General features: G+C 36.3%; 1 protein-coding gene across 5 annotated transcripts in view; it reads right to left on the bottom strand.

Annotated features, from left to right (window-relative positions):
* The window catches only part of SSBP2 (single stranded DNA binding protein 2), a 414,697-nt gene that overhangs the window by 27,927 nt on the left and 373,147 nt on the right, over window positions 1-13,623 (bottom strand). For all 5 annotated transcript variants that reach the window (XM_021007765.2, XM_021007760.2, XM_021007774.2 and 2 more), the window contains 4 exons: window positions 11,088-11,123; window positions 9,073-9,127; window positions 5,365-5,435; window positions 2,895-2,973 (listed from right to left, as the gene is read on the bottom strand). In XM_021007765.2, the coding sequence (XP_020863424.1) occupies window positions 2,895-2,973; window positions 5,365-5,435; window positions 9,073-9,127; window positions 11,088-11,123 (241 nt within the window). The remainder of the gene's footprint in view (window positions 1-2,894; window positions 2,974-5,364; window positions 5,436-9,072; window positions 9,128-11,087; window positions 11,124-13,623) is intronic.

The following is a 13,623-nucleotide window of genomic DNA, read 5'->3' as shown; positions in this document are numbered from 1 at the left end:
ATTTTTCAGTCACGTCAGTCTCTTCATCACCCCACTTGGGGTTTTCTTGGCAAAGATGGTGAAGTGGTTTGCCATTTACTTCTCCAGCTCATTTTACAGATGAAGATACTGAGGCAAACAGAGTTAAGTGACTTGCCCAGGGTCACAGAGCTGGTAATGTCTGAGGCCAGACTTGAACTAAAGAAGATGAATTTTCCTGACTCACCACCTAACTGCCCCCTGAAAATCATGAAGTTCAATATAAATTCCTCATTTCAGCATCAAATGATTCAGTAGAAAGAGTGTTGGACAATCAGGATGACACAAGATTTAGCAGCTTCTATATTAAGGGACCGCAGGGGTTCGAATAGAATATTCCAGGGGGCAAGGGAGATAGGATTACAACCAAGAATCACCTAACCAGCAAAACTGAGTATAATCCTTCAGGGGGAAAATGGACATTAAAAGAAACTGAGGACTTTCAAGCATTCTTGATGAAAAGACCAGAGCTGAATAGAAAATTTGACTTTCAAATACAAAACTCAAGAAAAACATGAAGAGGTAAACAGGAAAGAGAAATCATAAAGGACTTATTAAGGTTGAACTGTTTACATTCCTGCATGGAAAGATGATATTTATAACTCATGAGACCTTTGTCAGTATTAGGGTAGTTGGAGGGAAAAATTATATGTAATATAATAAATAGAGGGCACAGGGTGAGTTGAAGATGAAGGGGTGATATCTGGAGAATAAAATTAAAGGGTTAGAGAGGATTATACTGGGAGAAGGAGAAAGGGAGAGGTAGAATGGTGAAAATTATCTCACATAAAATAGACAAAAAAAGGCTTTTACAGTAGAGGGGAAACAAGAGAAGGTGAGAAGAAATGAGTGAATCTTATTCTCATCAGATTTGGCTTAAGGAGGGAATTACATGCACAATTGGGTATGGAAATCTATCTTACCCTACAGGAAGATGGGCGGGCGGAAGGGAACAAGAGAGCAGGAGGTTGATAGAGGGGAGGGCAGATTGGGGGAGTGGGTAATCAGAAGCAAACATTTCTAAGGAAAGAGAGGGGGGACGGGACAGCATTAAGGGAAATATACTTAGTTTTTCACAACATGACTACTATGGAAGTGTTTTGCATGACTACACATGTATAACCTGTAACGAACTGCTTGCCTTCTCAATGAGAGTGGTTGAGGAGGGAGGAAGGGAGAAAATTTGAAACCCAAAGTTCTTAAAACAAATGTCAAAAAAAAATTGTTTTCACATGCAGCTGGAAAGTAAGATATACAGGAAATGAGGTATAGAAATCTATCCTGCCCTACAGGAAAATTGAAGGGGAAGGGGATAAGAGAAGGGGAGGGGAGATAGAAGGGAGGGCAGATTAGGGGAAGGGGTATTCAGAACGCATGCCATCGTGGGGTGGGGGGAGGGTCATGATGGGGAGAAAATTTGGAACTCAAAATCTTGTGGAAGTGATTGTTAAAAACTAAAAATAAATAAATTAACAAAAAAGAAGAAAAAATAGAAAGAAAGAAAGAAAGAAAGAAAGAAAGAAAGAAAGAAAGAAAGAAAGAAAGAAAGAAAGAAAGGAAAAGAAAGGGTGCTGGAGTCAAAGCACCTGGGTTCCTGTATTGGCTCTGCCACTAATTACCTGTGTGATCTTAGCCAAGCTATTTAGTGTCATTTAGATTTTCCATAAAATGAGGGGTTTGGACTAAATTGTCTTTAAGTTTCCTTCTCCCTCTAAATCAATGATCTAGTCATATCAGGTGGTCAGCAAACAGATATGGAGTACTGGTATGATTACTTGTGTTCTGGTGAGCAGAGTCCTCTCAGTCCTTTGACACTTCCCCCTCCTCCTTCTATTTTAGCATGGGGGTCCTCCATCCCCTGTGACAAGTCACAACCCATCCCTGTCTTCTTGGCCTGTGGCCTCCTGTCCATCAGACTTCCACAGATCCTCCTGAGAATATGCTCTCAATGTACTGGAGGCCTGCTACTCAATGTACCTCCTATTAATGAGCACATTCCCAAGAACGTGAACAGAATAAAAAGAACTGCGTGTTCAAGCTACTCTGAATGGGACTTAACCTTTCTCTGATTCAGAATTCCATGATTCAGCAGTTAGGGCAGTTTCTTGCTCTGCCTCCAGATCATCATTAGGAACATCTCAGGCCATTGTACTGGGGAAGCACAGGTCAGGCTCACAGAGCTCTCCAGCTGATAGAATGCTGGATAACAGAATTTAAAAGACTGTAAAAAATAGTTGCTGACATATGTAACAATATAATATTATATTACATACTATAACAAATATATTGATTTGTTCCTTAGGATAACACAGCCTGTACTGCTTGGCTTTTTAAGAGTTTAAAAAACTCATTCTCCAATTACAAAATTTATAGGCATACATTCAGTTAATTTATTTAAAGAAATTACATGGAGAGAGTATATATTTTACTTTTCAGAGTAGCCTGGTAAAAGAGGTAAATGATAATTAACTTTTTCACTTTATGTACAAAGAAACTGAAGAGCACACAGGACATGGGACTTTTCAGAGTAAAACAGAGTGAAAGAACTCAATGCAAAAATGGGTTGAGATTTTGTTTGCCTTCTAAAAGGAGATAAACTGGTCACTTTTGATATTAATCATTAAAAAAAGAACAGTTATGCAGTTGATATTTAACCAATATTCTCTATGGCCATTAACTGAAGATTAGACACATTTTAATAGATTAAAATAAACAACTGTGGATCTGTAGCTGGATTTGAGCATCTAAATTGTTTCATATTTTTAGATGAAATTCAGGCATCATACCAACAACAATCAAACACCGTGATTTAAAATATATTAACACCTTGCATCAAGAACTGCCACAACATTAAATATTACTTTTAGCTTCCTTACCTAAAGATCCATTCATGTGATGTGACTCCATTCCTCCTAATCCACCCATTGGACCATCTGACCCTGGGCCCATTGGAAACTATTAAAAAAATGAAAACGAGTGATCATAAATTTAAAAGCTTAAGTTAAAGTCTGGGTACAACTCAGTCCTCAATAATCAAGTATCTGTTAATGAACCACTCTGATGGGGAACATATGCATGGTTTTCACTTAAAAATTATGATTTATAATGCCTTCTCCTACTGTTCTTCTACCCTGAGTTTCAGCTTTGTCGTTCTTAGACCAATAGTCACTTTAGGACAAGGACTATGTCACATAACTTTGCCACTGCTACAGTTTTTTGCACATGTAGTTAATCAGTCAATTAATAACCACATATTAAGTACCCACTATATGCCAGGCACTGGGCTGGGTGCTGGGGATATGAAAACATAAATGAAGTAGTGAAGGAATCAACAGTTAATAGATAACATGCACACCTAAGAACATACATGGCAGCAAAGTACCACAGTGCATAGAAAGCTCGACTTGACACTGGGCAAGTCACCCAATCTCTCTGTGCCCCAGTTTCCTCATCTGTAAAATGGGAATAATAAAAGCATCTATCTCCCAAGTTGTTTAAGTTAAATCTGATTATTAATAATAATACTTCTACTAGCTATCTTACAGGGCTATTGAGAGGATCAGATGAGATCGTGGATGTGACAGTATAATCTTTAAATAAAGTACTCTCTAAGTGCCAGCTATGATCCTGTGATTGATTAGCATTGTAAATAATTAGAATGGAGACTATAAATGATGCTTTGCTATTATCTAATTAAGGATGAGATAATATTTGTAAAGCACTTTGAAAACCTTAAAGTAGACTATTATTATCATAATATAAAAATAAGTACTAATAAAATATATACAAATAAATCAAGGTAATTCAGGGAGGAAGCACTGTCAGCTGGGAAGATCAAGAAAGGCCTGTTGCTCTCCCTGATCCCTCCTCTCACTGCTGGCTGTTACCACAATCAGATTAGAAATGTATCACACAGATCTGAGAGATGGAATGAAAAAAAAAGGATGTGAGTCTTATTCCTTGAATTTCTCTGTTTTGAAGATTTCTTCCTACAGCTATATACATTTATATGAAAGTAATACTCCAAATGCTTGGATATTCCCAAATTCTCAGCTTCTAAAAATCCTGACAAGATTTTATTTTCATGCTAAGTGAAATAGAATTTATAATCTGCATCACCATAACAAGCAAACAGAATGTGGGCCTGAAAGATTTGGTTGGCTTTTGTCAACAAGGGTTCTTTCCAAGCACTCTGCCAGCATCAGAACTGATACTTCCAATTCCCCGGTTTGTACAACCACTGGCATGGCAATATTTTATGGTATCAGTTCCAGTTATTTATAGTAATAATCATAAGATCAGAGCTGGCACCAACATAGTGCTTTATTTAAAGTTTATAAAGTGTTGCATCCGTGGGCTCATTTATTTTACACATTGTACTTCACATTCTTGCTCTAAAGATCAAAAAAAAATTCTGTTTGTTCAATGAGATCAAGTAATTTCATGTGATCCTCATAATAACCCTATGAGATAGCTAGTATAAATATTATTATCCCCATTTTACAGATGAGGAAACTGAGGCTAAGAATGGCAAAGTGATTTACCCAAGATCACAAAACTAGTAGGTGACAAAGCTGGGACTCCTCTTTTGGCCCCAGCTTCTACTTCATGGTTCTCAATTCCTAGAATTATAGACACTGATAGAGGCAAGTCAGGTCAAGGTGGCCTTTTTAAACTTCTTGTTTTAATGGCATACTTTCCTTTTGAATAAACCACACATTTTAAAATCAGGATTTGAACATAATATACAGCTTGGAGTCTAAATACTGTGAAACTGAAGGGGTTCTGATTTTACAAAAAGTAAGTACTCAAATCAGGATCATTGCTTTAGTGCTGGATCATTTTAACACCTAGGACCTAGATTTCCTAATCTCATGGTACATATAGTTATCCTAGTTCATAGCATGTCAGGAAAACACAGCTAATAATAAAAATCTTTTTGGTATTTTAAGGGAAAAAACAAGTTACCACTACATGAAAAACAATAAGCCACTATAAAATTGATTACATGAATTGATTACATAGAATACTCAGAATTCATAATTTTCCCATAATATAATTAGTAAGCCAGAGACCACTAATAACTTATTTTACTCTAAATTATATTCAAATGCCACCTCTATAAAATTTCTTTTGTCTATTCGATGTGCCAATAGGACAGAATTCCTGCAATTTTACAATTCTGTTCGTTCAACTTAATTAGGGAATTTGAAGAGAATTTCATTTTCCTCTGGTAGCTTTGTCTAGACTACCTAGAATCTTCAAAAACGTCCAAAAGAACTGATTCTGCAAATCTGAAGTACTTAGTGTATGCTTAAGAAAAACTAATAATAGATTCATATTTACATTAGGTCTGTTGGGTCCAGGAGGTACTGCATTCATTAGAGTATACATGTTGTCTCCAGAATTGGTAGAATCTGAAACAAAATATTAGCTCGTTAATATCCTTCCTTATTAACAAGACACATGAGGTGTTACATAGTGAAAAACTAGCAAAAGACTGTGTAAATGTTTAGACATGTTTTTAGCTGCATCATCTAAAACAGGCATTAGTAAGGCTTATTAACAAATAGATGCCAGTCGTTATTTTTCAGTTGATTTGAGAATTCAATTCCATTATGATTAAAAGCCTATAAATAGGCAGTGACATGGAGAAGTGAGATGATTACTTGCATGATGATGTTTAAAAAAACCCAAACAATTAATACTTGAGAAGTCTATAAAATTGAGGTAAAATCATTTGTTCTCATTGAATTAACTAGATACTTGCCTTAATTCTCCACTTCATTGACTATATGCAGATATAGCCCAAATCTCCTAAAGCCAGAGTGATTATATTGAGTCTCTCATTTTCCCCTAAGCTCTAAGAATATTCGTTTTTTTTTTCCAATTTATTCAAATAATTAGCAGGAGCTAGAGGAATCCTCTGGCTTAGTTCCAAGAGAAAGACAAGAAGGAGCCTATACAATCCGAATATAAACAAATCACCTAACTGAAGTGTAAGACACCTTCTTCCAAAACAGCTGAGGCAATAATTTTTTCATACACTTTATCCCATATATACAGTAATTTAAAAATATGTGTTGAGCCTAGGCATGTAACTATAAAGTACAATAATATACCTCACATTATAGTAGCTGTATCACTTTTAAAACATTTATACATAATGACAATTAATTCTCTAGATTTCTGTAAATTCAAATGGATATTTCTGTGAATAAGGAAGAGAAATCTTGGGATTTTTCTTCTAAGAACAACCATTAACTATGTAATCCTGCCCTATGATAATGGATTTTCTGTGCCCAGAGATTCATTAATTGCTTCACTGTGTTGAAGACAGAAATTACTTAGCACCATGGCAATAGCTGTGTCAACAGTTGGCTGAGGGCTCTTAACATGGAACCAATGATCCTGCTTCTTTGCCAACCATTGTGACAATGGAATGGTACCAGAAAATTTCTATTTCCTTCTTACCAACAATAAATAAAGGATCTGAGGACATGTAAAGTCCTTTCACTTTCTTTCATTCATTTCAGTGCCACCAGGCCCCAAGGTTGCTGGCTATCCCTGAAGCAGACTTGTTACTTCTTTGGACACAGTCATACAGGTGTGTTTGTTGTCCGAGTATTTGAGTTTTACCTTTGTATCAGTGCACCATGCCCCCAAAATATCTGAAATGCACACCCTAGGTTAGCCTTTAATTGGTTATGGAAAATCTTTATCTACTAAATAAAATTCTTTTCTAAAGCAAAACACTGGATTGCTTAAAAGAAATATCAAAAAGACCTTTGTAAAGTTTAATAGCCTTGGTTTTTGGGTAGTATTAAAGGGAAAATGAACTTTACAGAGTAAAGGCAGGTGTAGTGGGGAAGAAATCAACATATATTACAAGCTTCTACGAGTTGATAATTAGAGGGACAGATTTCTTTTTCACTCATTCACCATTTTTGTGTGCAACCAATGCAATACCAGAGGGAGAGGAATAAGGTCACTATGATTAACTGGAGATTCTGTGCAGCTACCCTGGAAATGACATTGCAAAGTGGGCCACTCATCTGATATCTAGTGAGTAACTAACTTTCCTCTGACCAAGGATGAAAGGAGAGAATTGGGGAGTGAGAATTTGGGGGCACAGACCACCAGTAACCTCCCAGACCTTAACTAACTGGATGGTTTATTGATTAGTACATGCTGTGTCCTGGGTGACCATGTAATAGTTAATAGAAGTTATGCATACCACACATGGAAGGCAGAAGAGAGAGTCAGCCTTGAAGCCTGGAAAACCTGGAAGTTAAGTCCCGCCTTTGACCCACACTGGACAAATCACTTCACCTTCCAGTGCTCTAGGTAACTGTCTAAGAACTGCAGGGGCCAACCTGTATTGGTATCGAGAATTTTCTTACTGGGGAGGTCCCTCCCTTTTCCTATGAGGTGTCACACCATGACAAACTAATGAAAGACTGTAAATACTTACACATGTTTTTACCCAGGATAAGTCACAAGGTTTTATTTTTCCATGTTGTTTATAAGAACATATTATTATGCAATATGGACCTTGTAATTGAAAATTAATTGAACCAAGGCCACTTAACAAAGCCAATAACTAAGACATGGACAACAAGATTAATTCATGTATTTCTGTCTCCACTGAACTTTACAATATTCTCCTTGGGGAAGTTCTGAGCAGAGATTCATGAAAGGCTTTGCCTTCGGGATAACTCCAAAGAGTTCATAAAGCAAGGTAAAATATCACTATTAATTACTAGCTTTGCATTTAAAAAAATGACAATGAATATAAACATTTACAACATATTATTTCAACTTCATTTCAAACTTTTTATATGATATATTTCTATAAACTAATAATTTTTAAATTTAATGTGTTTTAAAATTCTATGTAAAAACCTTAAAAGTAATAATAATTTAAAGTATCGCTATTTATCTTTTTTTTTTTTAGGCAATTGGGGTTAAGTGACTTGCCCAGGGTCACACAGATAGTAAGTGTCAAGTGTTTGATCTGAGGCCAGATTTGAACTCAGGTACTCCTGACTTCAGGGCCGGTGCTCTATCCACTGCGCCACCTAGCTGCCCCTGAAGTATTGCTATTTATTTGACTTTACAAAAAAAAAAATTTTTTTAAACATTAACAAATATCCTAGTAGAAAAGATTAACAAAAAAAGTCCTTCTGATATACTTTGGCTTTAGTGGCTAACTAATTCTTGTGGTGAGTGGCCTACATTAAAAGAGTCAAACTCTCCAACTGAAAGTAGCCTGCAAAATTCCTTAGTGTAAAACCAAATTAAAATGTAATTAAGAAATCTTTAGCATAGTAAATAAAAATACAGTGCAACATAGATAATGTTAATTTGGTTTTTTTAGTTAATATGTACCCACAGGGCTTTGACCCACAAGGCTTATACCACTGGCTTACATGCACCCTTAGGCAGATCTGAGAGATTTGAGAGAGAGGTCCCATTTGTAGCTGCACCGGTATATGGGTCCACAAACAACAGGGAATCTGAAAGAATCACTCCCTTTTTTGTGGCAACTTCATGAATTGGGAGATTTGGATTAAATCTTTTATTTTTACTCAACAAATCTTTAAGTTGGACAAATTTTTCTTTAAATTCTATATAGACTATTTCCCTATGTTGATAGAGTTTAGCAATTTTAAAAAATAAATATCTAATTAAAGGATTTAAACTGAAAATGAGTAACTATAACAGATTAATGCATTTTTACAGATATTTAAAGTCAAAATACTAAAATCTTTTTTTAAGAGCTGAAAGACACTTCAGAGACAATATAAGCCCCTCATTTTATCACTGCTCAGAATGACTTAAGTTAATTGCTCAAAGTTTCACAAATAGTAACAAATATTTTCTTAGTACTTTCTTAAAATAAAACCAATAACTAAAGAACATAGTTGACTGCTACCTATACAATTCTTCTATAAGAGATGAGAGGCGATCGTTATTCAGTAGCAAGTTAATTTAAGTTTTATGAATTGACTCTACTCATTAAATTCCATGTGGTGATTTGTATTCCAATACCTGCTGGACTAGGCATGATGGGAGTTCCTGGTGGCCCTCCACCTCCCGGAGGACCCTAAAACAATTACAGAAAATATTCAGTGAAAAGAAAGGCATCTCTTTAACAACAACAACAACAACAACAACAACAACAACAACAACACAGAATAAAGGTTATCTGCAAATAAAGGTCTTCGCAAAATACAGAGTTGAAAAGAGAAAAATATTTTCTCTATTTATTTTCTGTGAAATATCACTATCTTATTCTACTATTATGCAAAACCTGATTTAGTTTTAATATATTTGACAATTCTAAACACTCTAGATAAGCATTTTAAAAGCACTGAATCCATAACTCCGAGTACAGTATTCTATCATTAGTGATATAACCATAGCGCATAATGAAGTAAAAAGGGAAACCATTTAATATGGTCTTTTAAATCTATGTAATGAAAATTACTTATGTGTTTGTCATTTACTTTTTTATACTTTTCTCTCCCAGTGACTCACTGGTTGTGCAGAAATGAAAATATTAAGAGATTTAATGTAAACAAAATATGTTACTCTTGACAGTCTTATTTTTTAAAAAATTTTAATATTTTCTTCCTTCCACCAAACATCACCAACATCAATGTGTATAGCTCTTTATAGATGTGTTCCTACTTCAGTAATTAGAAAGCAATATGACTATGTGCTAATAAAGTGAAGATTTGAAAGGTCCAACATTAACTGATTTACTACACACAGCTAATGTGGGTTATTCGAACAGACTTTGGTTGTGGCTTATCTACAAAGATCAAATTAACCATAAAACATCTAGATTCCTATTTCCCTTTGCTTTGGTAGACACAAGTCTATCACATGTCTTAATGAATGTGTCACTACCCTATTTAACAGCTAGAAGGCACTTAAACTTTCCTTCAAAGTTCTACAAACTTACTATAAATCACAATTACTATGATTAAAAAGAATGCATTTTCCAAACATCTCACTTTGCACTACATTCACATTTTATGTAGTCCTAGAAAAAAGTGGGTTTTGTTTAATTAGGGACAATGAATACTGTCCTCGTTTAAAGGCCCAAAGGTGAATTTACTTTAGAATGTTAAAATATGAAAAAGGCAACTTGAAGTAAAAATACCTAGGTAATTTCCTTCTCCTTTTATGTGATTAATTTAAACTCACAACCTATCAACATACCACTGGTTATAAAAAGCTCTGAGGTAGCAAGTAAACATTCCTTATTTTTTTTTGCCTGTGCTAACTGATAATAAACAAAATGCTTCATTTCTCAATAACGGCTAAACGTCACAAACTTCTGAAAGCCACCTAAACAAAGGTTTCCAGTTTAATCTATTTATCTTTTGCTTCTTGGCTTAATACTGTTTTCTCTTTATTACACCTCCTTTCATGAAATGAGATCAGTGTAGGCTGTAAATTATATATAATTTTCCAATGCATTAAAATCCAATTATGCAAAAGGACCAGTACAACACAATGTTGCTCTTACTGCATGTCAGGCAGCAAGGAAAAACTACTAAGCTACTGTTGAGTTTATTCAAAGTATTAGAGACATTTAGTGTTTCCTACATAAGAAGGACATTACAAGAAAAAGCATCTGAAAAAAATCCAACTCCTAACTTTTACTTGTCAGTAGTCTGCTGGAATGATGCACTCTATATTTTGGGGGAGGTTTACTATCTACTTAGACTTTAAAAGTAGGTTCAAGGGAAACAGTATATAACCGAGAAAGTCTCTCTTCTTCATTGGACAAAGTGTACATATTATACTGGATACAGAGCATATGCTGAAGTAAAACAGAGCACTCAGGGCAATTCTGACCAGATTGATAACTGTTCTCCTAATGAACGTCAACATATGTATTGTAGATGGCAGACAAAACAACTACGCATAAATCAGATGTTCACTTCTCAGCCAATACACAAGGGCTCTTCTTAACATCTGGACAACTATTTCTTTGCCTAAGTAAAATGTAACATCAATTCTAATGAGCAAACAAACCCAAATGTACTTACTACATAATTCCCAGGAGATGCTGAGGAATATGGTATCTAGAATGCGAAAAGGACAAAACAATTTATTTTCTTTTGATTCATGTCAAAGAATCAAGGCTGAAGCAAAGCGAACTGGTGTTCTTACTTTTAGTTAAAGATAAATCGAAAAAGAGTAAAAAAAAAAAGAGGAAGTGTATTGCCAATAACAAATACAGTTCAAGTAGTAAAAACTGAAAGAACTACTGCATCATCACTTTGTGGTTTTAAAAAACAAAGGCCAGATCTTAGTCAAGGGAAAACTCATCCAAAGTTGTGGAGATAAATGATCCAGTTTAAGGTTGTCCTATTTAAGTAGTAATGGTAACCTTCTCCCCATGTTACGAACAATATTCATGCACAAAAAAACCAGAAAACTTACCAGTAACCAGAACTCTGGAAATCAGTCATCTTAACCAATTGTGTACATGAAAAACAGGAACTGCTATTTTTCAAAAGTAGATTACACACTACTGAACACAACCATTTTGATTCAGTACTTGGACACTGATATCATCCTTTGCAAAGTCACCAGCCTCACTCTCTCCTCTGAAGCCATCTGGGTCCACTGGCAAGATATAGATCAGGATGACTAAAGATGGCCCGGGATGCAGATGGAGAGCCTGGCCTTTCAAAATTAAGGTCTTTTGGGAGCAGCTAGGTGGTGCAGTGTACACCAGCCCTGGAGTCAGAAGGACCTGAGTTCAAATCTAGCCTCAGACACATAATACTTCTTAGCTGTGTGACTTTGGGCAAATCATTTAACCCCAACTGCCTCACTAAAAAAAAATTTTAAGGTCTTTCCCAGGTCTCAGTTTGACTGAGGCAATGCCCATTCAGTGATTAAGGCTAGATAAGAAATTTCTTTCTAAAGGACCATGCTTTAAACCCAAATCGCTCTGGCTCTCATTGATTGGCCAATTGGCAACAAGAGGTCCCAGCCCAAGCCCCACCTGGTCATTGTTTGGGTCCTGATGGTTCAGAGTGAATGTAAACAAAACCGAGAACTGGCAAAAGGCCAAGATCTCCCACTGCCATCTCCAGTTGTCCTGATCTATATCTGGCCAGTGGATCCAGATGGCTCTGGAGGAAACAGTGAGGCTGACATTGTCCAGCCCTTCCTCACTTAAATCCAATTAATTTGGAAGTCATGGCATCACCTTCCTGATGTCATGTCCTCTTCAGAAACAAAAGACAAACAACAACAACAACAATCTATGTCCTTTACTTTCTAACTGCTGAGTGCTGCATAGGGGAAAGAACACTTTTTTTAGCCAAAGGATCTGAGTTCATATATTCTGCCTCTGACATTTACACACAGGACTTTGGGCAATGATGATGATGATAATAAGAAGTAGCATTTTTTATAGTGCCTGCTAAATGTTTTACAAATATTACCCTGTTGGATCCTCACAAGAATCCTGGGAGGAAGGTGGTATTATTATCCCCATTTTACAGTTGAGGAAACTGAGGCCAACAGAGATTAAGTAATTTACCTAAGGTCACATAGCTAGAGTCTGCCAGCTGGATTTGAACTCAAGTCTTCCGGACTGCAGGCCGAGTGCTCTAACCATTGAGAAACCTAGCTATAACCTCTCTAATTATTTACTTAACCTCCCTGTGCCTCACTTTCCTCACCTGTAAAATGAGGGGGTGGGACTAGGTGGCTGGCCCCTGAGGTCCCTTCCTCCTCTGTATCTAGGACCCTAACTTTTCTAAGAAGGAAATCAAGCAGGCTGCTTAACTGCCAGAATCTGACCACTAGTAACAAAATCATCTTGACCTCTCCACAAACGAACCTCGACCAGGCTCCTCTGTAGAAGACTATTCATGCTTATTAGTATATAGCTAAATATTAAGAAAAGAGGACCCAACAACCTATTTGTTAAAATAAACCTTTTATCAGGCCATGGACTTGAATAACAGTACCTTGATCAGGTTGATGTGGGTCTTCCCTCCTGCGATGCAGTATACAACTTACTGATTCTTTCTCATCCAATGGATTCTTGGCCCCCATTTCCCATTAAGCCTCTACCTTTGGAGGGCGAGGGCTAGGGACTAGTGTCCTCTAGGTAACCTGACATTAGATGCATACTAATGGAACCATCCCCCAGGTATCCATCCTCTCCTCTTGCTATATCACCAGTCAATCTCTCTTTCCAGTCATCCATCTTTCTGCTGATGTTCTGGATACTGGTTTTGGTTCTCATTTCTTCTCTGCTAACAGGTTACAATTGACTGAGGTAGACCACATGCTCTTTGGGGGATGTGCATTTTTAATTTTTAGGAGACTATAGTTTTCTATGACTGGCAGAGATACAATCTCTACTCAAGTTTATTGTCAAATACAAGATTGTTTTTTCTTTCAGGGATAAGGTTGAGGTCATTAAAAGTACCCTGAAACTTCCTATATGCAATCTAGTTCACATTTCTCCTCCTCTAGAACCCAAATCATTGTATATCCCCAGTGTTTGTCTCAGATATATGTGTCCTCATGGCCCAGTTCTAAGGGATGCAGATC

This window comes from Phascolarctos cinereus, unplaced genomic scaffold (assembly GCF_003287225.1).
Source record: "Phascolarctos cinereus isolate Bilbo 61053 unplaced genomic scaffold, phaCin_HiC Scaffold_4;HRSCAF=312, whole genome shotgun sequence".
In the NCBI taxonomy this organism is placed as follows: domain Eukaryota; kingdom Metazoa; phylum Chordata; class Mammalia; order Diprotodontia; family Phascolarctidae; genus Phascolarctos; species Phascolarctos cinereus.
Note: the sequence above shows the minus strand (reverse complement) of the source record. Positions and strands in the feature narration are given on the sequence as shown.